This window comes from Amblyomma mixtum, chromosome 6 (genome assembly GCF_055824585.1).
Source record: "Amblyomma mixtum isolate Tamu chromosome 6, ASM5582458v1, whole genome shotgun sequence".
In the NCBI taxonomy this organism is placed as follows: Eukaryota; Metazoa; Arthropoda; class Arachnida; order Ixodida; family Ixodidae; genus Amblyomma; species Amblyomma mixtum.
Window position 1 is genome coordinate 134236829 of NC_143017.1, and position 26359 is coordinate 134263187.

General features: G+C 51.4%; 2 protein-coding genes across 3 annotated transcripts in view; one reads left to right on the forward strand and one right to left on the reverse strand.

Moving 5' to 3' along the window:
- Positions 1-3107, forward strand: part of LOC149340447 (uncharacterized) — a 43413-nt gene extending 40306 nt beyond the window's left edge. For both annotated transcript variants that reach the window (XM_089549221.1, XM_089549220.1), the window contains one exon: positions 1399-3107. In XM_089549221.1, the coding sequence (XP_089405347.1) occupies positions 1399-1548 (150 nt within the window). In that variant the 3' untranslated portion in view covers positions 1549-3107. The remainder of the gene's footprint in view (positions 1-1398) is intronic.
- An 8863-nt stretch (positions 3108-11970) lies between these two features.
- On the reverse strand, positions 11971-19755 carry LOC149340448 (uncharacterized). The gene is made up of 5 exons (XM_089551129.1): positions 19500-19755; positions 17598-17753; positions 15531-15743; positions 13011-13169; positions 11971-12120 (listed from the first exon to the last, which is right to left on the reverse strand). The coding sequence occupies exons 1-5, from the start codon at positions 19716-19718 to the stop codon at positions 11971-11973; spliced, it is 897 nt and encodes a 298-aa protein (XP_089407255.1). The 5' UTR covers positions 19719-19755.
- Between the last annotated feature and the right edge of the window lie 6604 nt (positions 19756-26359).

Genomic DNA, 26359 nt, shown 5'->3' on the forward strand with positions numbered 1-26359 from the left:
GCCCAATTAAGGAATGGGTTGAGCGTCAGATTACGAAGCCGTTTCCCAACCTCAGCCCTGCAGAGCAGAGTGGCCATACATTGGCCCTCTTGGTCGGATGCCCGAGAAGTACCAGCGTGATCGCGCATCCTCCTGTTACATGGTGATTGATTACGTCTGTTTAGAATAACAATTGATCGTGTGGCAAGCCACTATACAGCTGGCTTCAAGTGAAGAATTACGGCCCAGTGTCAAGATCTATGAACTGCGTGCCTGAGTAAGTTCTTGAATGACACTTATGATGTGCGGTGTGCCGAGCTTTATTTAGTTGAAACGCGGATGGTTTTGTAGCCACAGCTGTATTCAGCAGATCTTGCAGAGCTCCCAGAAAGCTATTAGATTATAAAAAAAATGTGAACTGTGAACTGTGAAATGTGAACGCCCAGCAGCGACCACGCCACGTTCTTTAACGTGCGCTTCCGTCGCACAGCACATGGGCTCCTTTTGCATTTAACTTCCATGAAAATTGAGCCCGGGTCCTCCAGCTCAGTAGCCGAGCGCACTAAACCTTGAGCTCCCTCGGCGAGTAAGACAGAATTGGACTGTTTGTCGACGTGGAAAGCGGTAGCTGGTTTGTGACGTTAAGCTTGCCGAAAGCGCGAGGCAGCTTGGCGCGCCGAATAGTCGCAAATTGAGGCAAGCAAGCCTGACAAGTTTGGCGTACTGCATTGCCTGCCGAACGCGAAACAGGCGCGGTTAGTCTGGCTTTCTTTTAAGATGAACCAATTGTATAAAACCACTACCACTGCACAGCACCAGCGGCGATGTGCAGCATAGAAATCGCGAAGTGCTTGTTTGCTCTCCCTTTGTATTGTCGACGCCGAAAAGCTTTCGTAGTGGTTACGTGTGTTTGGGTTTATGGGGGTTTAACGTCCAAATGCTACTCAGGCTATGAGGGACGCCGTAGTGAAGGCCTCCGGAAATTTCGACCACCTGGGGTTCTTTAACATGCACTGACATCGCACTGTACACGAGCCTCCAGAATTTCGCCTACATCGAAACTCGATCTCCGCGGCCGGGTTCGAACTCGCGTCTTTTGGGTCAGCAGCCGAGCGCCATAACCATGGACTAAACCACAACGGCGGGAGGATATATGTATTCGACAGTTTCTTGGAACGTCCAGGAAGGAACACAGAAAGAATATATATACTCTTAGGTATTACTTTCCTGCGGACTTTTATTCCTGCCCCTCTCGAGAACTGCTGAATTTAGCAAGGCAAGCAGGCCCTCCGCTACATATAGTTAAGTGAGCAGATGTCGTGGTTTGCGTAGGTTAACTCCACGCGGTTTTTCCGCGACGCATGGCATTTTTATTGAATACATACAGATAAAAGCCTTCTTCTTTTGTTTTGTATCTAGATTCGACAAGAGCAGCGGGACGTGGCTGGCGAAGTGAGAAGCGTGATTCAGGAGCTAACGGACGGAGTACTCGGCTACGCGGCTGACTGCGAGATGTCCGACGACTTGGCCGCCTTCCAGGACATTGCTGCCAGCTTGAAAGACACGTGAAAGACGGACTATTTGCCGCTACGAAGTACCTTCCTAAAGAGCACTCCCTGCACGTATTATCGGCGTGCACGTGCGACAAACGCGAGGGAACAAGGGGTCTGCACCTTCTTTCACGAGAGCAGGTGTTTTGACTCCGCTGTGCAAACACTGATGCGCGAAGAGTACGTAACCTTAGAGTCCACGAAGGCTTGTATAAGTCTGAGTGCCTCTTTTTCTCTTAGGCAATTCCTTTTCTTGACTACTCGGGGGATCATTCTGGATACCTCTCGCGGCAGCCTGATCGTACGGGCATTGCTGTTCTCACTGGGTAGGTAGGCTCCCAGGATTTTAGTTTCTTTTTTTCTGAGAATGCTTCTGTCCCTCATTTACGAACGCTACCCCTTGCCTAAACCTATGTAAGAAGAAGGCACAGCTAGACGTCATCATCAGGAAGGCAGTCAGAACGGTGGTAGGACTCCCACTCTGCACGTCAACGGACAGGCTTATGCAACTCGGCATGCACGACACGTTTGAAGAACTTGCCGAGGAGTGCAGAGTAAATCAAACGATCAGGGTATTTATGTCAGAGCCAGAGAAAAAAAAACGAAGCTCAAAATACCATGCCCCATCAGGTAACTGACAAGAACGAACTACCTCAAAGAACCTGGGTACAGATCAATTTCCACCGAGTACCGAGACGCATGGACAAATATTTCAACAAAGGCAGGAGGGAAGCAAAAGCGAAATACCTATCCAGTTAAACGATGGGATAATGGGCAGGATACAATATATGTATATGCTGCAGGCCCCATGAACGGCATTATCGCAATATCGATGACAACGGCCGAAGGGTGTCACATTAAGAGCGAAATAATCAGGGCAGAATGCAACGGAGACGGAAGAAGCACCCATAGCCATTGCCATCCTTTGGAACCGGAATGCAACAGTGACGCCCGACTCTCAAACAGCAGTGCGGAATTTCATCAGAAGGCGAGTAAGCCAACCCTGCTAAAACATACTAAAAGGAGTAGAACCGAACAATGTATGGATCCTCTGGACCCCTTTGCACACACACTCCCGGAAATGAGGGGGCTGACTCCGAGGATCGAGCCACACATTTCCAAGCTCTGAGTATGCAGCCGTCATACTCTGTTGACAACCCGTAAAACCCACTACTAAGCTACGCGGACATCACCGAATACTGTAAAGTGAACGTAAGAGTTTTTACCGTAATTAGCAAGAATCTTAATAGGAGTAAGACACATAATTAGAAAAATAAAAACTAACACTCTGCCCAATCCAGTCACTATGAACAAATGGTACCCCGACATACATGTACGTGATCCGGCCTGCCCCTTATGCGGGGAACCGGGCACAATACGTCTCGCATGACATGGCTTCGCCGAAGAAACCAACGTTTGGCACCGCCTATGAGCGTTGAGAGGCCACCCTGCGCAGAAAGGACCCCGCTGTCCAGAATAATATGGCGGAAAAGGGACGAGCAGTGCTTCAGGCCTTTGGGATATAACGGACTGAGATGAATGAACTTCTAAGCTTTCAATAAATGTTTTTTCTCCCTCCTCTGCTCGATGACCAAGTTTATAACCTGTGGCCGATCCAAAGAGAACACGCAGCGGGCATGCAACTCAAGTATGAAAAGATGCACATCTAAATGCTGTAAACTCTATAATAAACACTGCAATCGTCGACCGGCCGCTGGTTACTGTATTCGGCTGCTGAGCAAAAGAACGCGGAATAAATTCCACTCTCGGTGGAGGCGAAAGGCATAAAGGCGCCCGTGTGTGCATGCGTAAAGGCCTTGCTAGGTCGGCGCAGTTAGGGGTGAAGTAGTGGCAGATGTCCATCATGCCCAAAAACCGCTGCAAGCTCTTCACGCCTATTGGTGGTGGGAGCTGCAGTATGGCCTGGAGTGTCTCTTTGTTTTGTCGGACTGTGCCTTTCTCAACAATAGCAAAGACGGTACGTACGGCGACAACATTCTTGGTCGGTGTTGATGACCATATGAGTTCTTTCACACTGAAAAAGAATAGCCGTCATTTGGGTTTTAACCCAGGCCGTCGGTTCAAGCGTGTTAGAGGACCGACTAATGAACGTTTTGTGTGTATGACAAAAAGAAAATTGAAAATTGGTTTTTGAGGAAAGGAAACGGAGCAGTAATCATCTGAAATCTCGTTGGACACCTGAGCCGCGCCATAAGAGAAGGGAGGAACGTGAGAGCGACAGAAGAAAGAGAGTAAGATGTCGTAGTGGATGGATAGAAAACTTTACTCAGTGAGCGAGTTTGGACCCCTCAAGAGCTCGGGGCCACCCACAGACCTGACATTACACGCGTGTGTCCAGGTCACGTATGGCTATGGCAATGGCACCTCGGTTCGTAGTGGAGGGGTCCGGAAAACTTTCGACCACCAGCGGATCTTTGATGTGAACTGACATCGCACAGCATACGGGCGCATTCAGTACACGTTAAAGATTCGCAGGTGGTCGAAGTTATTCCGGAGCCCCTCACCACACGGCACCTCTGTCTTCATTCCTTCTTTCACTCCCTCATTTATTGGTGGGTGGTGGTGGTGGTGGTGGTGGTGAAAAGATTTATTAGTAAGGGACAGGAGGTATGCTTGGATCAGTCCTTAAGAGACCGGTGCCCAGAAGCACTAGGTGGAGGTCCCTAGTTTGGTATCCCAGTGGCGGTGGCCGCCGCCCGAGAGCGCGACTAAGGCTCATTGGGCCTGCAAGTCGTGGCAGCCGAGCAGGTTCTCCTCCCAGGTTCGCACTGGGAGTCAGACGTGCTGCGCATCGGCTCCGCCGATTTTCAGCCGGAGCAGCGGAAGTTTCCGCCTGACCCCAGCAAGATCATCCCCAACGTGCACCGAAAGCTGTCGGGAACATCTGGACACCAGTTTCTCCAAGGTGAGCCCGGTTAAACCACTTTTTCGGGCAACACATGGCCCGATCGGGCCGGTGGCGCGGCTAGGCCTAACGGTCGAACCGGCACCCGGCACATCGGGGCCTCTGGCCACCGACGCCAGTATGGCTGCTACGCAAGTCTCCTGCCGGAGCTACGACCCCGAAAACATGCACTAGACAACGGTTAACCCAGCGGCAACCGAAGGCCCAGTTTCGAGGACGGTTAACCCAGCGGCAACCGGAGGCCCAATTTCGGCGAGATTTCGCAGCGCCGCATTGAACGCCGCAGTGCTGCGCCGAGCGCAGGACCAAGCCTTAAAGCCGGCGTCCGTAGACGCGGCCGGCGTTCACGCCGAAAACCAGAAGTCACCGGCCCCGCGCGAGGCGGGCCGCAATCGGCGAATACTCACGAAGTGGAAACCGCCTGTTATCCCCAAGCCTGCTCCGGACGACTACGTTGTCGTCATCAAGCCTCAGACCCGCGTCTCGTTGTACGAGACTTTCCAGGAGACCGGCTACGGCCGGGCGTTCACGGCTCTCCTGGGCACGCAACCCGTATCAGACCTTACCATAATACCGGTAAGAGAACAAAACCTGATTATTGTTCAGACTGCTAAACCCGAGCTAGCCGATCGTATCATTTGAACTTAATGCACCCGGCGGGCGGGTCCCCCTTGGGGGGCACCTGCGCCAAGACTGCAAGGACGTCTGTTACGGCGTCGTTACCGTCCGTAACACTGACACTTACGGACTCGCTCCGTACTAGGCTCCAGTGGCGCTACGGCACCATCGTGGAAGTGCGCAAATTTGGGAGCTCCAACAAAGCAAGACTGACTTTCGCCGGAAGAGAAAAGCCACGTTTCGTGCATTACGACTCGGAGCTTGTGCAAGTCAGGTCTTACCAGCGAACCATTCCAGCCTGCCGACATTGCGGTGTGGTCGGCCACCGCGTGGACGCCTGCCCCGGCCATAGGCTGGACCGGTGTGGCTTGTGCGGACAGCAGGCTCCACTCGTTGAGGGGGTGCGGGCCCTTCACGAGTGCAACCCAAAGTGCTCAGTGTGCGGCGGGGCCCATGCAACGCGGGGCCCTGCGTGTACGGCTAAATATCGCGCTATCCAGCCCCGCATGCGGAGCGTGGGCGTAAATCCAAGCGGTACCGACGCAAGCGTGGCAAGCGTCACCCGGACAAGCTCAAGGCCAAGGCTGCCGACCCAGCTACGGACCATCCTGTGAATCCCTCTACCGGGAACCAGGGAAAACCTCCAGCTGCGCCACTGCCGCCTCATGCCGGTGCAGCGAAGCACCTCGGACCTCCCCAGAACGGCGGCTCCAAGACGTGGGCGAACGTTGTCAAGCAGCACTCGCAGGTGAGCGGCGCGGGCAGGGCAGCTTCTCCCTTCCCTCCCCCTTCCCAATCCCAACCACGGGCAATCTCTGCCGAACAAAAAGAAATATCTGCTCTCCGCGAGCAAGGTTGCAAGTTTTCAAAAGCGCCTCGCAATGGCGGAGGCCCGCCAAAATTCCTCCAACCACACCTCTGCCCCACCCGCAGCAGAGGCAATGGAAAGCGACGCAACCCCTTCAGGACAGGCTGCGCACGCCCTCGCGGCATTCGAGGCGAGAGTGAGCGCTCTCGAAACTCAAGTTAACTCCAGAATATCCGCATTGGAGACGCAAATCAAAGCCACACTTACGTCGGCACTCAACAAAATTAGCCACCTTGCGGCATCTATCCCAAACCTCATAACCGCTCAGTTCGCTCAACTCACCCGCGCTCCAAAGCGCGCTGGCCCGCTCAAAACCTTCGCGGGCCGGGAGCTCAAAGCGTCTAGGCGTCGGATCGCCGGCGAAGAGGAAGAGGTCCCCTGTGCCATCCCCAGTATAGAGGACGCTCCTCTCCTTGGAGCCACTGGCTCTCAAACCTCCTCTCTCCAAACTCACAACTCTACCCTTGATCATGGCGGGCGCCCCATCGATCATAGAGAGCGCCCCTAGAAATAGGAAGCATCCGTGAACCAATTCCATCCCTATTCATATTGTACAGTGGAACTGCCGCGGATTCAAGGCACGCACCAAGCGAGCCGATCTACTCTTTTTCCTTACAACTTTCCCAGAATTACCTGCTGTGGTGGCCCTTCAGGAGGCAGGAAATAACACCACCCTTGCCGATTACACGGTGCACCAGCAGGATGCGCAGAGCTGCCTCTGCGTACATAAAAATTACACGGCCTCCCAGGTTGACCTGGATCTTAGCGCTAATTTCTCCTATGTAATGGTGACGATCCTTCCGCTACGCAAACAGGACCCCCCATTGCACATACTCAACATTTACTGTCCCCCAAAGCTACCAAACGTTACATTCGCAGATATCTTCAGCCGGGCTTTTAAGGTCGCGAATCGGGATCCCCACATAATCGTTGGGGATTTTAATGCTCCCAGCCCCTTATGGGGGTACACAGGTGAAGAGAAACGCAGACGCAAGTTGGCGGAGCTTGTTTCCACACTGGGCCTCACTCTTCACACGGATCCCGCGCAACCCACACGTATAGGTAACTCCTTTACACGCGATACGTGTCCGGACCTCAACTTTAAGAAAAATATTCGCTGTGCAGATTGGAGGAACACGGAGGAATCCCTCGGCAGCAACCACTGCATAATTACCACTACAATCCATACCAAGCCACTCACAAGACCACAGGCCAATGCAAAACTACCCAACTGGACCAAATTTAAGAGCAGCTACACTAATCCTCAATCGATAAGAGACCAAGGATACTCAACGTGGTCCCAACACCTAGTATCCCACTTGAAATCAGTCGAGCAAAATGTTCAACTCTCAGAGGTGAGCCCGGCGGTGGATAACCACCTCCGAGAGGCCCGACACAGCCTAGTCCGCCGCTGGCGTCGACAAAAACACAATCGGAAACTCAAAATTCGCATCGCGGAAATCACCCAACAGGCGGCTCACTACGCGGCCCAACTCGCCGACTCCAATTGGGTGCACCGATGCAACACTGCAGCTCGGCGAATGTCGAGTAGGAGTACGTGGCGCCTCTTCCGCGCCCTTACTGATCCGGCACAAACCCGTACTGAGACACAAAAACACCTTCAAAGGGCTATACATAACTTCACTGGAGACACGGCCAAACTGGCCGATGCGCTCCGCGACAAATATCTGAGCATACACCAGGATCCCCGTGGTCAGGCGTACTCGTATGCAGGTTCCGAGAACGCGGATTTGGATCAACCGTTCCAGCTCCATGACCTAAAAGCGGCCCTGGCTAAAATGAAGCGAGGTGCACCGGGCCGGGACAAGGTGACGGTAAAGCTCATTGCCAACCTCCCATATCCTGCTTACGAAAATCTCCTCGATTACTTCAACACTATCAGGATTGGAGGCACACCACTTCCCATAGATTGGAAAACGGTACTAGTAACTTTCATTCCCAAGCCAGGTAAAGCCATTAACACCGACAACCTCCGGCCCATCTCCCTCACTTCGTGTGTGGGGAAGCTGATGGAGACTATGGTCCGCGACAGATTGTCGGCTTTCCTGGAACAGCAAAACATTTCGCAGACACCATGTACGGTTTCCGCCCACACCGGTCCGCACAAGATGTCCTGTTGCAACTTCACAAGGAGATTCTCGACCCCGTCGAGCACCCCAGCAATGATAAAGTAGTCGTCGCACTTGACCTGCGGGGGGCTTTCGACAATGCGACCCACGAGATCATCCTATCCCACTTGTCAAAAACAGACTGTGGGCGCAATACTTTCAGTTATATCAAACAATTCCTTACAGATCGCCAATCCTATATCCGGCTACAAGACACAGAACATGTCCCATATCAACTTGGCACACGAGGGACCCCACAGGGAGCTGTCCTCTCGCCATTACTATTTAATCTGGCCATGATGAAGCTCCCTACCCAATTGGCAGAGGTCGCCGGTGTGCAGTACGCTCTGTATGCGGACGACATCACCCTCTGGGCAACACCACAATCGGTTGGAGACATCGAGACCAACCTGCAACAAGCGGCAGCTATTGTGGACGAATACGCTCGTCGCTGTGGTCTTGAATGCTCCCCGAGCAAGTCGGAATTTGTGCACATACGCCCCAACTCAAAGTGCACAACCAAAATTGCCCTTTCCCTACTTAGCGGACCGATACCCAAAGACGAGGAGATCCGGGTACTGGGGCTTTTCATTCATCATAGGCGCAAGATAGACACTACCCTAAACAAGCTACGTAAGGTGGGGGACCAGGTGGGTTGGATGCTCCGCCGGGTATCCAATAAAAGGGGAGGACTACGATGCAAAGATGCCCTGCGGCTGGCCAATGCATTCGTAACCAGCCGGATTTTATATTCGGCTCCCTACATCCACCTACGCAAATGCGATGAGAACGCCTTAGAAGTAGTTCTCCGCAAGATTTATAAGAGAGCGCTCGACCTCCCCATAACGACGTCCAACAAGCATCTCCTCGGTCTGGGGAAGCAAAACACCTGCGGGGAGCCGCCTTCTGAACCGCTTACACATATCCTACGCAACACAGACAGAAGAACGGGTCCGCATCAATGAAGCCTGGCGCTTTGCACTCCAGGTGCGACCCCTTCCAAAGAACATGACTGCAGACACCCATGATGGTCGCCGTCTCGCGCCGGCGAAGGCTATTTCTCAACAATATGGCCATAAGCCATATTGTTGAGCCATATTGCCGGGCCACACCACGGGGGTTGGTACACGGTGGCCGTCATCCACCAAAACACTACAGTTCAGGGCCTTACTTTTCGTGTCCCAAACATTACATTTGCGGAAGAGAACGCCATTGCACTGGCCGCCGCAGATCCAGAGTCCCGAGTCATTATCACGGACTCCAGGGGCGCCTGCCGCAATACTGAGCAAGGGTGTATCCCAGACCGTGCTTTCAAATTTCTCCACGCATGCGAGTACACAGGGTTTCCGACCCATCGTACCATCGTGTGGGTTCCGGCTCATGTGGGTCTTGAGGGGATCGAGGCAGCCGACGCTGCCGCCCACGCGCTTACTCACCGGGCATCGCCTTATACGCAGCCAGATCCGGAATTCAATTTCAATCTGGCCACCACGTTTAGAGAGATCACTTCTCTTTATCAAAACTTTCATGGTCTCTATCCCCCTCCCTGTAAAGGCCTCACAGGGGGAGGAGCGCTGGCTTCTCCGCCTCTGTACCAAAACTGTACTGGGCCCGGCAGTACTTATGCAGTTCAATTCTTCTTTCTCGGGCGCGTGCCCGCACTATGAGCAGGAGGAGTTTTCGGACACCTACCACATGGTGTGGGCATGCCCTTCCAATCCTGCCTACCCACACCACCTCCACCCCACTCGAGAGGACTGGGAAGCTGCCCTGCGCGGCTGCTCCGAACTCCAAGCCCAACAGACATTGGTAGCTAGAGCCCGGGCAGCTGCGGAAGCTACAGGGATCCCAGACTAGGGATCCCTCCTAGTGTTCGTAAGGGTTGGGCCCTTCCGACTCGCCCCATCGACCTCTCACTGTAAATAGAAATAAAAGTTGTCCTCCTCCTCTTCCTCCCAGTCCTCCTGGGGTGTGGTTGGGGCGTCCCACCGAGAAGTTGAGCAGCTACTGTGCCTTTCATTTCCTCAAAACAAATTTAACTGAGACCACTGGAGTTTTTAACTAGGGTTGGTCTCGCGCAGCACCCAGACACGAATGCACGTACGCACGCACCCCCCCCCCCCCCCCCCCCCCACACACACACGTGTGCCTTTATGCATTTCGTCTCCATCAAGATCGGATTTGATTCCGCGTCCTCTAGCTCAGCAGCCAAATGCAGTAACCAGCGGCGGGTCAACGATTGCAGTGTGAAAGAGAGTTTAGAGCATTTAAATGTGCGCCTTTTCAGACGTTTGTTGCACGCCCTCTCCATGTTCTCTTTGTATAGGCCACAGGTGATAAACTTGGTCATCGTGCAGAGGAGGGTGAAAAAAATTTATTGGGAGCTTAAAAGTTGGTTGGTCTCAGTCCGTAAGCCCAATGGCCTGAACCAATGCTTGTCCCCTTTCCGCCAGGTCCTTCTGAACAGCGGGGTCCTTGCTGCGCAGGGTGGCCTTTCAACGCTCGTAGGCGGTGTCAAATGTTTCTTCCGAGTTGGTTTCTTCGGCGAGGCTATGTCATGCGAGATAATGTGCCCGGTTCCCCGCTTAAGGGGCAGGCCGGATCACGTATGTCAGGGTACCACTTGTTCATAAAGACTGGATTGGGCAGAGTGGTAGCTTTTATTATTCTAATTATGTGTCTTACTCCCTTATTGAGAATCTTGCTAGGGATGGGGAAAACACTTCTGCTCCCCCTATAACGTAGCTTAGTAAAGTGTTTTATGGGTTGTCAAGAGAGTATACGACGGCTGCATAGTCAGGGCTTGGAAATGTGTGGCTTGAGCCTCGGAGCCAGCCGCCTCACTTCCGGGAGTGTTTGTGTGCAAAGGGGTCCAGAGGATCTATACATTATTCAGTTCTGCTCCTTTTGGCGTGTTTTAGCAGGGTTGGCTTACTCGCCCTCTGATGAAATTCCGCACGGCTGTTTGAGAGTCGGACATCACTGTTGCATTCCGGTTCCAAAGGATGGCAAGGGCTATGGCTGGTTCTTCCGCCTCCGTTGCATTCTGCCCTGATTATTTGCATCTTAATGGGAGAACCTTCAGGTGTTGTCGACATAGCGACAATTCCGTTCACGGGACCTGATGCATCTACGTATCCTGCCCATTAACCCAGCGTTTGGATAGGCATATCGCTCTTGCTTCTCTCCTGCCTTTGTTGAAATCTTTGTACAAGCGTTTCGCGACTGGTTGGATCTTGATTCATACCCTGGTGCCTTGAGGTAGTTCGTTCTTGTCAGCTACCTGATAGGGCATGGTGATTCTGAGCCTTCGAAATGTTTTTTTCTGCCAGCCTCTGACCTAATAGCGTGGTTATTTGATTTACTCTGCACTCCTCGGCAAGTTCTTCAAACGTGTCGTGCATGCCGAGTTGCATAAGCCTGTCCGTTGACGTGCAGAGTGGGAGTCCTAGCACCGTTCTGACTGCCTTCCTAATGATGACGTCTAGCTGTGCCTTCTTCTTACATAGGTTTAGGCAAGGGGTAGCGTACTTAAATGGGAGACAGAAGCATTCTCAGAAAAAAAGAAACTAAAATCCTGGGAGCCTACCTACCCAGTGAGAACAGCAATGCCCGTACGATCAGGCTGCCGCGAGAGGTATCCAGAATGATCCCCCGAGTAGTCAAGAAAATGAATTGCCTAAGAGAAAAAGAGGCACTCAGACTTATACAAGCCTTCGTGGACTCTAAGGTTACGTACTCATCGCGCATCAGTGTTTGCACAGCGGAGTCAAAACACGTGCTCTCGTGAAAGTAGGCGCAGAACGCTTACGCCCCCGCATTTGTTGCGCGTGCACGCAGACAAAACGTGCAGGGAGCGCTCTTTAGGAAGGTTCTTCGTAGAGGCGCATAGCGCGTCTTTCACGTGTATTTCAAGCTGGCAGCGATCTCTTGGAAGGCGGCCAAGTCGTCGGACATCTCGCACTCTGCTGCGTAGCCGAGTACTCCGTCCGCCAGCTCCCGAACGACGCTGCTCACTTCGCCAGCCACATCCCGCTGCTCTCGCCGAATCTGCTTCCAAAAAGAAAAAAAAGTTAGCCCGGGTATAACTTTGTTGTAACCGATGTGTGACGTGAAAAAAACACGATTACGTAAATAATGACGCCAGACGCAACACCATAGCAACGAGATGACGTAAAACTGTAATTCTTTACCGATGAAGCCTGCTGTATAGTGGCTTGCAACACCAGCACTTGGTATTCTAAACAGAGGGAATCAGCCATCATGTGACTAGAGGATGCGTGAAACGTCATTTCCGCCGGTTCCAGGCCAAGTCGGCAGCACAGGCAACGATCACGCTCGTATACTTCTCGGGCGTCCGACGAAAAGGGCCAATGCATGTACACTCCGCTCTCCAGGGCTGACATTGGGAAACGGCTTCGAAATCTGACGCACAACACATTTTTTTAAGTGGGACTGATTTCACTCCCTCTCGGCTGCGGTATATGTATACATGAACTCGTCGACCCCCATCATGGACTCTCCCCGCTCGAGGCAATTGAAGATGGCTTTTGCGGTGCCTTAGTCTTTCTGGACCCCAGTGGGTGGTGGCAGCAACCGCAACGCCTGTGGTGATAAACCGCGGACCATTCGTGCCATTTGCTACTTGTCTCGACCTTTTCAGAGAATCCCGAGTAGACGGCTATACGACCGGCCTCCAGAACAAAATTGCTGAACACTGATTACCACGATTTCTGAACACTGAACCCAACGCTGGTCGGCTCACAGTGCCCCCTGCTATGTTTCCTAATGGCGGCTTGCATGTCCGAAAGCCTTCGATTGTGAGCCACGTTTCTGCCTCGCGTACTTTTCTTCCTGCCTTCATTTTGTTCTCTCCCTCTAGCTTTGTGGTCACAAACGCGGCACTTCCTTCGAGCAGTCACATAAGCAATCCGTCATACCACTGCTGCTTGAACTGCACCACGTTCGCTTTCACGCTGGAGCCCGGCTGCCGCAGCTTCGCTAAGTCTTTGTTGAGTGATGATTGCTGGAAGTGATCGGGAGTCGATAGTAGCGTCGTCATTTCCATTGCTCAAGCACAGGTTTAGCTCTTTCAGCGCCTGCAATAGTAGAAAAGCAATTGCATAGCTATAATTATAAGTATTATGCTCAACTGTGTCAAATTTGATGAAAAGGAGCATCTCGAGCTTATAGCTCATAATGCCGTTTTCAGGTTTTTTTTATAGGTTTCAAGGCTTTGCTTAAACTGCATTTTTTTTAATTTTGGAGACCAGTTCAGTCCGGAAAATTCGCTTTCAATTTCAGACAGGCTGGTACAGCAGCAGCAGCAGAAAAGTAAAAAAAAAAATCGCGCTTCATGTTGGTATCAACGGAAGTCTACACCATAGAGTCCCGATGAGTATGAACCGCAGCAAGGCTATATACTGTATATACAGTACATTTCTTATTTAGCAGGCATGAGTAAGCGCTACTATACTCCCGGGAGTCGATAGCAGCGTCGTCATTTCCATTGCTAAAGCACAGGTTTAGCTCTTTCAGCGCCTGCAATAGCAGGAAAGCAATCGCATAACAAAAGTTAAAAAAAGTATTCCCTTCTCTGTCAAATTTGACGAAAAGAAGCATCCTGAGCGTCGCTCATAATGGGGTTTTCAGGTGCTTCCCTTTTCTTTTACGTTTCAAGTTTTTGCATAAATCGCATTTCTTAACATTTTGGAGGCCTGTTCACTCGGAAAAATACAGCCTGAATTTCAGTCAGGCTGGTGCGTACCATAAACTCCCCCGTGCTTTTGCTCGCTCCTGAAAGACGAACACCCGTGCTTGTGACAAAACAGAGCGACAGGCCAGGTACAGCATGCAACTAAAATGACGTAGCACGAGGAAAGGAAGAGCACAGGGAAAAAGCTCTCTTAAAAAAGAAAACGCAGTAAAAAGGTAGTAAACGCAACAGTTACTAACTGTGACTGCGTTTTAATACTTTTCGTTAAATATTTACTGTCCTCTTCAAGGTAGCTAGTAAAAGTAAGCCCTTCCTACCTTTTTACCACCTATCGTCTCTAGTTAGGGCCTGTTTAGTAACCGTTCTTTTAAACCTCAACAAAAATGGAATATAATTGGCAGACTGTTGTGTGAATAAAACGGTTTTGTAATTAAATATTTCTGAAGCGGTGCGCGGTTAGGTCGACTAACTTGTTTCTACAATCGGAACTTCATAATAAAGGCTGGTATCTTAGCACAAAAGAAAAGAGCCACTAGCCCGTAACTGAGAGTCATATTTACGGAGTATAAAGACGAAGAAAGATTTACCTGTGCGGGCGCAGTGCGCGTGTCACGCTTGTGCGACCCTTTCCGATTTGTGCTTTGCTTGCATTCTGAACCTTTGTATGTGCCCGGTACAGTTGCTTGATGCCATAAACTCGAAGAATTTGTACATGTAATACGCAATGTGTATAGGCCTATAGTGTGTGATTAACGGCCAGGACACTCTGGTATACCTTTGTCTGGTGTCGGGAATCAGTCAAGTTGAACATAAAGCTTTTTATTTCTTCAGTGTGCGAAATTCTTCAAGCCACGCCAGCGCCCCGTAGGAAGAGCCTAGCAACATATGCGATAATTAGAATTTCTTTGGAGGAGAAATTCTGGAGGCCCGTGTACTGTGCGATGTCAGTGCACGTTAAAGAACCCCACGTGGTCGAAATTTCCGGAGCCCTCCACTACGGCGTCTCTCATAGCCTTAGCCGCTTTGGGACGTTAAACCCCATAAACCAAACCAAACCAAACTTTCTACCCATTATCTTAGTAAATACTGAGAAGAAGAAGATGGACCCCTTCGCTGGACCGCCGACGAAGAAGAAGCAGTTGTGGAATTGCCATCGCGCTGATCGTGTTAGTCTTGATCACGCCGCTTCCCTCGACGCCGCCGACCTCGACGCCGTCCCCGACGTCCTTCTTCTACATTTGGTGGAGGTGCGGGGTACTCCATGGCACTCCATGCGTTGGTCGACTCCGCCCACCGTACGGGGAGAATTAAAAAAAAAAGGCGGGAGCCGGACGTTAATTCGATTTAATTCGGGAAATCGGCCACACAGGGCAATAAATCTAAGTTTCTAAGAATGCTCGGAACGTGTAGATTGCGTTCCCGCGGCAAGAAGACGAGTTCAGATTCCTCTTCACTGCCTTTGCGACTGCCGTTTTCAGAGCAGGAGGCGACCGAAAGTTGTAACCCTTCTGTTCTTTTTCAGCAATAGCTCTATGAATAGCCACATTATTGTCACACAGCTGCATAATAGCCGCGTGTCCCTTATGGCTCCCTTATGTCCCGGGCCACAAGAGACGGGTGGGACGCGGAGGTTTTATAAAATTAACCGCCTCTATAGTCGTGTGGTCGAGCTCTTTGGTACACTTACGGCTGCGGATGGTGGGTTGCGGCGCAGCCGGACAGTCATCGAATGATGCTGGCGTACCTGCATGGCGAGGGCCAGGTCCGTGCCGCACCTCCTGGCCGCAGCGCCCTCTTCGGCTGCTCCCCCCGCGAGGAGGAGGCAGCACTCGAATGCGTTGGCCAAGGGCTCCGTGGTGCGCGCCTGTTGGCGGCGCCACTGCTCGAGAGGCGACCCCCACTGAGGGGAACACTCATCTTCCTGTTCGAAGCTCGAGGACGAGAATCGCTCCAGACTCTGCAAGAACAGCGTCAGAATCTGCGTAAGGAGGAGGAGGAAGCCGCTGGAAAACCTTTTTTTTCTAATGCGGTAGCATTAGAACCCGTACGTCGGGATAATCTGTCCGTCCGCCCGTCTGAAGCAGGCGGCAAAGTGGAGAGAGGGAAATCCCCCAGATAAAGGAGAGGGAAGACGAAGAGAGTGAGAGGTTGCAGGTGGGGGAGAGGCTGTACGGCGTGTCCCACTGTGAGCGACGGGATGGATCACGCCATCCGTTCTGAACCCAGCAGCGGCTCCTCGTCCGTGGGGAACGTTAATTCTAATGCATACTCTTTTTTTATGATTTTTTTTATTTGAAAACAGAAATGAATACAGCAAACTATGTACAATGGTACTGGATTCATAGCCAATTGGCTAGTGTCAATCGCGCCAATCGCACTGACCACTTAAGTTTTCTTTTTTTTTTTACGGCAATTGCTGTATGAGAGGCACGCCCCGCTGCTTATAGCTATCAGAAAGCCAAAGGCATTCCTGGAAACGAACACGAACTCGCAATGCTGCTTCGGTAACCGGGCCACTGTATAGTGGAAGGACACGCGCGCAAGTTGGCTTTAAGAATCATATGTTTAGTCATGAGGCATAACGCCGCTGTCATGTGAGATACGGCCCGTCATAAGTCAGATTCCTTCAGCGAAAAGCATCACGAATGCGTTTTTTGATACGTACACAAGAGTGCCTGCATGCAACAGGCGTTAGTACCGCAATTTTTTAATTCCGTAAGAGTAGCTTATCTGAGCATTAAGCCTGCTTTGGCAAAAAAAAAAAAAAGTATGGAAAGCAAATAAAATATCCGCGACTTGAGGCTTTTCGTCGGGAACGAATAAACATCCCCGGTGCCATTTCTAAAATAGCGCTAGGGAGTTGCATTTGACAGGTGTGGAATGCATTTGAGTGAAACCTTGCATCGGCGAGTGAACCTAGTGGCTATGCAGAACATAATTTTGATTAAGACATTCCAAAAACTCCTGGAACTTCAAGAATCTCTACAACGAAGTCCGTAGCTCAACAGAAAGCAGATGTTTGATTACAGTAAAATACAGTGCATAAAGAAAGGCAAAATTGGCATCTTAAATTTTTTTTTTTTTACCACTTGCGGAACTCATGTAACTGAATTGAGGATTTCTCGCGTGCATAGTTTCACGATTAAAGATTTCCTGAGTTATCGAGTTAACGGTTTCTCGAATATCGGGTAAACGATTTCTCGTGCGGCTTCGAACTCTCAGTCGCAAAAAATGAAGGTTGAGTGGCATTGAAAACTGCGATTTTGTCAGATTTTTGCAAACAAAAAAAAAAGAATTTTGGGCCTAAATAGTAATGCAACAAATTTCGCGCATATCAATGCAACACTGGCTGTCGAGGATTCTCACGACGCACCCTTCGCTCGCGGACCAGCCGTCACGTGACGTCCCGCTTCCGCTGTGTGAGGTCCGCTCCTGGCCCATGCACGGTAAAAAGCCGCGCGCATGTCTAATAAGATTATCAACCGCTCTTCCGACCTTGGCCTCTGCAGGTAGCGCACGTCAGGCGGCCATTTCATTAGCAGAAGTGCGACGTCACGTGACGCCTGGTCTGCGGTGGTCCGCGGGCCGATGGTCCGTCCTGTGAATCCACCTCTAACGAGAACATCTTCGTGATTCCTTTGCGATTTTGGAAGTAGGGTTTGACCGCTTAACTTGGGTGTCAGTGGAGGTGCTGGGCGTCGCTTCACGCTGTAGGTCAACGCTACGTCACGCTAGGTAGTTGATACGGTAGCGCAACTACGTAGGCTCCCTACATGACGCCATAGGTTTGAGTGAACATGGAGTTACTCACCCTAATGTCTCTCATGTCAGTCACCTGCTTGAAAGCGAGAGCGAAGAGTGCATTGCCGAGCAGCACGGCCAGCTTGTTCGCTGTGGTCACTGCTTCCAGGTCAGTAGGTTCACCGGCAGCGGTGGTCACGACGGTGTCGTGTACATCCTGCGTCATCTAAAAGTAGTGAACAAAAAAAAAAAGGTCGATTTGCGTAGTTAGGCCAAATGCGAATTAGGTGCGCTGGGAATTCGGTTTTCACTTCGGTTCCGGTGTTCAGATCCAGTGTTCACGGATGGCACTTGCTCGGATATAGTGATACTGGGCTAGTGTCTACACATGCGGAATTTGTCATTCGGTACATTCATAGATCCCTGGGAGCCTTCCTACCACTCCTGGCGCAGTCGTGCAGCGGTCAAACGATTCGACACTGTCCTTCTATGGTAGGTGCTGCCACCGGTGGGACTTGGGTTGCGACTCAGGTTGCTTAGTACGAGCAGCCTCCCCAGAGGTCTGGCATCGAGGCACTGATAAACACCGAGACAGAAGCATATTAACGCTCTTACCACGACGACACATGATCACAACGTACAACGCAGGAACTCGCACTTTTAAATGGTGAAATTCTTGCCAGCACTCTCTGCTCCATCAGCAAGCGGTGTCACGTGATCCCCCTAGCGACGCAAGATCGACGCTAAGCAGTCACCTGTTGCTCCAGTGGTGGAGCTCGCGACCAATATCTTCCTCCCGACGACAAGATAGGCTGTAATCGCGGTTAACCCGTTGTTAATCTCCTCTAAATTTAGCGCGACAGGGGAATTATCGCGATGTCATAAACTTTGGTCAAAGCATCCTGAGTCGAAATGAGTGAGCCCAGATGAGTCGTGAGTCGAAATGAGTGAGTGAGACCAGATGAGTCGTGAGTTGCAATGAGTGAGCGAGCCCAGATGAGTCTTGAGTCTGAGTCGTGAGTCGTTATGAGTGATTGACCCCTGATGACTAGTGAGGTGAACCCAAGTGAGTTGTAATCCGAAGTGAGTTTGAGTTCATGAGTTCGAGTGAGCTCAGGCCTCTGTGAGCGTGAGTTTGAGTGAGCCCGTAAGTTGACCAAGTTTTTGTGAGTGAGCCCGAGTGAGCACTCGTGATTTTGCCGAGGTATGGTCCCCGCGCGTTTTCTCCGAGGATCCGTGAGGTGAGTGGATGGATAGACCATAATAGAGTTATAGCGTGAACAAGTTCTGTTGGGCGAGTTATAGTTATGGAAGAGGCGTACTAACGTAAGCGTACACTGGATTTACCGGATGCGTGCGTGCTTCGCGGGCGCAGTGACAGCTGTGCGCCCCGTTTGGACGCGCATTGCGCGTGCTAAGCTGGCACCCGATATATGTCCGCGCTAGAACCTCTCTGAAGGCAAAAAAAAAAAAAACATCACTGTGGCAAGGGACGAGGAAGAATAAAGAACTAGCCTTTTCCTCGTCCCTTGTCGTAACGCTGTTTTTTTTTTTTTTTCCAAATTATGTACCTACTAGCTCAACTCTCCGTTTTACTAGAACGTCTCCCCTGCCCAAAAATTTCAGATGACACATGATGGTTCCGTAACCTTAGACAGGAGGTGGATGTGTTGAAGGCCATTCTACACGTAGGAGGGGAAAACAAGCAGGTACGGACAATATGACCTCCTCATGCCGGCACCTGGCGGGCACTCGACCCTGTGTGGGAGTTTGCGCTCGAGGCTGGCTTGACCGAAAGTTTTGTGTGTATTTGTTTCATTTTACTTTGTGCGCATTGTAAACACAAAATCTCTGAAGCAGGGCCAGAAAGCCTAATTGTCTGCCGTGGAGCACATTCTTAAAAAGCGTCCGTAATTTGAAAAAAAGTTTCGGTATATCTTTGGTGCTGGTCGCTTTGAACCATCGTGCTTACCTGCTGCAACTGGGCCATGCTAACTAGTCGCATCTGGTTTGCTCTGGCCAACTCAGCGTCGTCGCTCTTTGGGGCACCCTTTTTCCGAATCCGAGTAAAGAGATGCGCCAAGGTGCCGACTTCTCTGTATACCTCGACTGCCTCCCGATGAGCAAGTTCCTGTACGAAGCGAACAAGGGCACTGATGCGAATACTACAACCATGCACGTGCAATGCCATTCTGTCACTCGCATCGTTTTTATTGCTAAGCACGATCCTGCTGTTTTCCATTTGCGAGAGAGAGGTAGATATGACAGTGTATTCATTGAAAAACTGGAATTTTAACCTTTACACCACTGACCCCGAGCTGCACTCGTCATGAAGATTGTATCAATACCGCCAGTGACGAGTCCTAGTACGCTGCCCCCCTCCCGACAAAGACGAGTTACGGTCGGCAATTGCATTGGTTGCAATTTTCAACACTAGATGACGGTAACTGTCCATGAAAAATGCGTTTTGCGCTTCAGCGCGTGTTTTAAGCCTAACAACAGTCATTTCCGACCGCAATAAAACTTTGCCAAGTGAAGAGCCCCCTCTGCGCCCATCAAAATCCTATTAAAAATCTCCAATGCCCGCCAGATCACGCTGATCTGGGTGCCCGCCCATTCGGACCATCCCGGAAATAAAGCGGAGCGCCAATTTTCTCGAGGGCTGGAATGTGCGCTACTCCGAGCTTAGGTCGGTCAAGGAGCGAGTGTCGTCTTAACGAAGAAATTACAACCTAATTCAAGAAAGATAGATAAATCTTCCCAGAACCCCATAGATATTTAAGTCAAACGCCACATGTAAGTCAGTTGGCGGCAGCTCCAAACGAACACTCTTTTTGATCCGTACATTTACTCCAAATGGTTCCCAGAGCACTTCAGCCCCGTCTGTTCTCTCTGTCGGCACCGAAGGCTGACTTCCCACGCATCATATATACTCATGTAATCAAGACAAGCCATCTTAGAGTCTGCAGCTCTCCACACAGTTGCAGTGGGAGGCCGCGCTGCTCAGCTCGTACCCGAAGGTTCAACTCCAGGTCACGGAGCTGGCACAGCTGTTGCAGCTCGGTTTCGCCGGCACGCCGCGCCGCCAGCAGCAGCAGCTGCTCCGCACCACGTGACCAACAGGATCAAGGCCACGGAGCTCAAGGGGTACCACGCTGAAGGCTCGAAGAGCTGGCGTGGCACAAAAACATTCTGCTAAACGGCTAAACCTCGTGACCGCGCCTCGAAAATCTAAACTAAACTGCGCACGTCACCTGAAAAACAGCGCGTTCGCAGCGGGGAGGTGAGAGAACATGGGACTCCACTGACCTTGGCAAATCTGTCGAGGCGCACCGCGGAGCATGACATGGTGTGCGTGCCGGAGCCAAAAGTTCGTCGCGCTGAATCCAGGGAATCATCCGGAGAAACGCCCCGCACGGACCCCGCTTAAGACAGGAAAAGTTTTGCGCTTGTACAGAGCGGTGATGGACAGGGCGGGTTAGGCGCAGTAATTTCAGCTTGCTATACCGAATTGCTGGAAAACTCCAACACCCCGTTACTAAACGATATATTCGGGACCAAATGACCAGGGAAGTTCACGTGGGGTTCGTTTTATCCCGTAGAACGAAAATTTTACTTCGTATAAACGGTACATCAAATACATGGTGTTCTTTGGGCGCTTCCAAGGGTAGCGGCTATTCGTTTGACATATACATTACTTTGGTATAGTATGGGTTGAATGTATAATGAGGCGCTTCTTGGTTTGTTGTCACTGCCTGAACATCTGGAATACTGCAAGCCGCGTAGTGGCTGCATCACTTGCATTATACACAAAGTAACTGGCTAAAGAGAAGTGTCCTTGACATATTTTTTTGCAACGGAACTCTCCGAGAACTCACAACCTAGTAATTAACGTGAGGTTTAGCTGCTGCGGTACGACTGGTTTAAAATCAGGAGCATCGACTGAACCGCACAGGGCCCGACCCTCTATAATTTCCTGAAGGTATAGCAATGCCTATAGCGAACTGAAATCCGCAAAGACCAAAAGGCAGCAGCTTTGGCAATGGTTCGTTTAGGAGAAATAAGCAGTCCTTACACAGCGGCGAAGCAGACCTGGGCAAACATGCAGGGCACAAACGTAACAGCATTCATGCTTTTTAATGTCTTGGTTAATTAGATATACGCAGGCGGTCAACGTAGTTTAAATTATTATGCACCCTTCTCGTCGAGTATACGAGTGCGAACGCGCGGTATGGACCGTCAACCACCGGAGACAGACGAGGGTGTATGCGAAGTTTTTTTTCTGTTGCCTTTCTTTTTGACCTTCAACGTGACTCCTAGGAGTACGAAGGATGTACTCGTCTATTTTTTATTTGTGATGTACTTTTGTGGGTGGCGATCGGCAACCACAACCGCGGCCCACAACCAGTGACCTTCCTCCCGCTGCTAACAGTCCTTTTTTTATTTGTGATGTACTTTTGTAGGTGGCGATCGGTAACCCCAACCGCTGCCCTTCACCAGAGACCATGACCCCATTGCAACCGCCTCTTTTTTTTTTATTTGTGAAGTACTTCGGTGGATGCCGATCGCTGACCCCAACCGCGGCTCACAACCAGTGACCTTCGCCCGCTACAACCGTCTCTTTTTTTTTATGTGGTTTAGCGTCCCAAAGGCGACTCAGGCTATGAGGGATGCCGTAGTGAAGGGCTGCGGAAATTTGGACCAACTGAGGCTCTTTAACGTGCACTGACATCCCATAGTATTCTGTTTTGTGGTGTACTTTTGTAGGTGGCTACCAGTGACCCCAACCGTGGCCCATAACCAAAGCGACCATCATCCCGATGCAACCGTGTCTTTTTTGTGATGTACTTTTGCGTATGGCGATCGGTGAACCCAACGGCGGCCCCATCAAAGTGACCTTCACCTCACTGAAACAGGAAGGCCAAGTACGGGCAAAGGAGATTGGCGACCAAACGACAGTGTCCACGAGAGTCTCCATCATCCACCGCAAAGCCTTCAAAAAGAGGACCTTCCGTTACCCGCTTCAGTCCACTCCTCGGTGGGTAGAACCGCCGCCTACCACTCCCGGGACTCCAAGACTCCGACGGCACCGCATCTCCCTCGACAGTTTGCTAGCTGTTTTACGGAAGGACCTTCGCCTTCGAGAACCGCTCCGTGTCGTGGTGAATGGAATATCGCTGCGTTCCCGGTCATCATATGCTTGATTACATCTCTTCAGTTTGACTTTTCGCTTCACGTTACTGAATGCAAATCAGCGGCAGCAGAGTGTAATTACGTGTATACAGCGCTGTTATCAGTTACCTCTTCGCTTTCCTGGTTTAATGTAAAGCCGCGTTTTATATGCCACTGTGTGTATTTTGCATAGAATATATTTGTTGTTGCTGTTACTTGAATGCGTTGCTCTGTCTCAGTCACAACGCTGAACACAAACCGGCTAGCGCTAGGAGTCAAACTGCACCCCCATTTGCCTCGGTTCGCGAAGGCGCTCGAATTTCTCCCGAGACACTGCCAGCTCAAAGAGCATGGTGGTTCATGTGTATACTAACTGTATACCTGCTGATCGGCGAGCTCCGTGCGGCAATTTCCAGCATGAGGCGCTCTGCATCTCCTGGTCCAAACGTGGCCAGCAAGTCCGCCACAACGGGGTCCCCAGTGCGTCCAAGCAAGGCGTCGGCCCTCGCAATGGCCGCTGCGATGCGGCCGACAGCAATGGCCGCGTGCCGACGGCAGGGCTGGCCGATCGTTGTCGCTAGTAAGGAGCGCGTCTTGAGGAAGTGTGCCGTCTTACTCCGGAATATAAGCAGCAGCGACGGGTTATGAGCCATGGTGAATCGACACTCAACTAGTAGCAGAAACGGCCGCTGTCTCGGGGTGTCTTGTTTTCGATTCATAACAAGTAGATGCTTCAGTGTCTGTTGTTTTCCAGGAGGTAACGTGCTCCTTTGCCGGCTGCTGCCGGACAAGTCGGCTGCAGACTGTTGTATACGTGGCGGGATTATATTCCCGTCAGCGGTGGCTCGCGCAGCGCACTTTGTTTGCGAATGCTCGCGTATCTGCAGCTGCGGCTGCCAGGATATCGCTTCCCGTTTAAACAATGCCAACGACATGGCTTCATACCATGCAGTCATGACGCGTTGCTTTCCACGCCAGCTTTCGCTGCATGCCACCTACCATTCCTTGTTTTCTTTTTTTGCTGCAGGGCCAGGCTGAACGGAAAACTACGGGTTCACGGACATGAGGAAAGCTCCTATCCTATGAGGGACAAGGTGACAGCTACCAACTGATGGCCGCAGTAACTTGAAGATTAAGGAAGATGATTCTTCGTCCACTATTTATATAGTGCGCTCTTAAGAAAAAGATCGGACAGTTATCACTGAGTAACTATATATACTAATCAGACACTCGCCCACAAACCACAACCTTCTTCGTAACTGGAGGTAGTAAAAGTATAACTAGTGAAAGTTAGTGCAAGAAGCTAGTGAAGAGCACTATAATGACAAACAGAAGGATAGTAGCATTTACTGAGAAAATGGGTAGAAAGAGTTTTCGCATACACTGCTAGGTTTTTAGCATGGTGTGTTGGCTTGACTTGGTCAAAAGTTTGTGTACTGGAAAAATAAAAAGCGACATGTTTCATTCACACAAAAACAAAATAAAACTGCAAGGAAAAGATTTATTTCAGCACTTCGCTGTAACAGACATGAAGTTATTGCTCAGCTGTCGCTGGGCATGTCCACAAATGTTGCACATCACACGTACACGGTGACGCGCCAGATGGGGCGGGGGGGAGGGCTTGTCAACTGTTGACTGCCGCTTGTCACGCCACCGATGATGGACAGATGGGGTCAGAGCCACCCCTGTCCGAATCCGGCGCAAGGACACCTCGTCCTCCCGAGCAAGACTACGGAGGAGAGGGTACGAGCACGGAGGAATAAGTGCACGTGTTCGCTGGCGCCGGACTGTTTGGGACAGGAGCGGATCTGGGGTGAGGGGGGGGGGGAGGGGGGATGAAGGGTCTTCTTCTGTATCAAGATGTGTCATATATTGGGATAAAATCAGGAACGAAGCGGCTTTCCCCCGTCAAATAACGCCCTTCAAGCCAATGGCATCGACCGATTCTCATGAACCTGCTAGAGTGACAATGGAGGAAGGAGACTGCCCCCTTTTATCTGCCACTCCCTGCTTTGTCCCGCTAGCAGGCTCATGAGAATTGGCCGCTGCCATTGGCTGGAAGATGGCCAGTGGTCACGGCCATTCGAGGTTGCGGAACAGGGAATCGGGTATGCCGTCGTGCCACCGGGAGCACTGTTAAGTTTTTAGGCGCTCGGTGGAGGAGTGATATGATAGCGATATCATCGGGAGGTTCAGAAACGGTGCGCGACGACAGCGCCGTGCTTCTCCCCTAACGGCGGAATTCTGAAGTTTCGATCGGACAAGACGCCGCCGCGCTTTGACTGACCGTGTTCAAAAAGCCGTGTTCGCGTGCTGGGCGCGCTTCCTCTCCGCGTGCTCAGGGGGAGTAAACCGCGAGCAACTTCCGTCCCGGGTAATTGGAGAAACCTCCGCTGAAGCCGTAACTGGTCCCCCTAACGCTATGAACGTAACTGAAGGAGGAATTGGTGCCAGTGTCTGCAGTAAAAAAACTATGGAGGCACTTTGGCACCCTAAAGTGCGCTAGGCGAAAGCCTTTGTCGCGCTACTTCGACTGCCAGTGACTGCCTATGTTTGCTCTACACGCTTCCGTTGGGCCCCTCTGGTTTTGTTACCGGACGAAGTCGCTTGACGCTCTTGCCACTTGCGTGCAGCTTCCCTCGCCTTGGTACCAGGCGAAGCGGCTTGACGCTGTTCACGTCTCTGTTGCGCCTCCCTGGCTTTGGTACTAGGCGGAGCAGCTTGACGCTGTTCACGGCCGGCGACGCGTTCGGCCGCCACTGACGCATGCGTTCGTTATCTTTCGCCGTATCGTGTTCGGGGAGTCTCCCTTCCTCTGCTGAGCCGAACCACCTGGCGCGGAATCGCTGGACCACTTGGGAGCCAACCTCCTCCACTAGCTGCCGCACACCGACTGATGACGCAGCACCCCAAAGCAGGTAAAGCCGTGACTACGGACAACTTGAGACCCATCTCATTAACCTCGTGTGTGGGAAAGCTCATGGAGACGATGGTTCGGGATCGCCTCTCTCCATACATGGAGGGTAAGGGCCTCTTTGCAGACACTATGTTCGGGTTCCGCCCGCACATGTCCGCACAGGATGTCCTACTCCAACTACACAGGGACATAATACAACCCACAACCATGCAACAAAACGACAAGGCCATTCTCGCCCTCGATCTTAAGGGGGCGTTTGACAATGTTAAACATGGCGCCATACTCTCTAACTTGAACACCACTAACTGCGGGGCGAAGGTCTTCGCCTATGTCAGAGACTTCCTCTCTGCGCGTCAGGCACTCCTCTGGATCGAGGAATACGGCCCGTACTCTATGGGTACACGAGGTACACCACAGGGGGCGGTGTTATCACCGCTCCTTTTCAACATCGCCATGATGCCCCTGCCCGGCCGGCTGCTCAGGTGGAGGGCATAAAACACGCACTCTACGCAGACGACAGTACAATCTGGACCACTGAGGGGATCCTTGGGGAGATGGAGGACCGCCTTCAGCAGGCCGCCTCCATAGTCGAAGCATATGCTGCCGACTGTGGTCTCCAATGTGCTCCCGCCAAATCAGAGCTTCTACACGTCAGGACAAACCACAAGGACAACACGTCTCTACACATTTCTCTGTCGGGCGGTCCCATCAGAGAAGTGGCAGAGCTCCGGATCCTGGGTCTG

Excerpts from the sequence above, each read along its gene's own strand:
- LOC149340448 (XM_089551129.1), bottom strand. The coding sequence starts at position 19,718 with ATGGCATTGCACGTGCATGGTTGTAGTATTCGCATCAGTGCCCTTGTT. Across the intron at positions 15,744-17,597 it reads CTGACATGAGAGACATTAGG|AGTCTGGAGCGATTCTCGTC; the intron begins GTGAGTAACTCC and ends CTGTTCTTGCAG. Across the intron at positions 13,170-15,530 it reads ACCTGGCCCTCGCCATGCAG|GCGCTGAAAGAGCTAAACCT; the intron begins GTACGCCAGCAT and ends CTACTATTGCAG.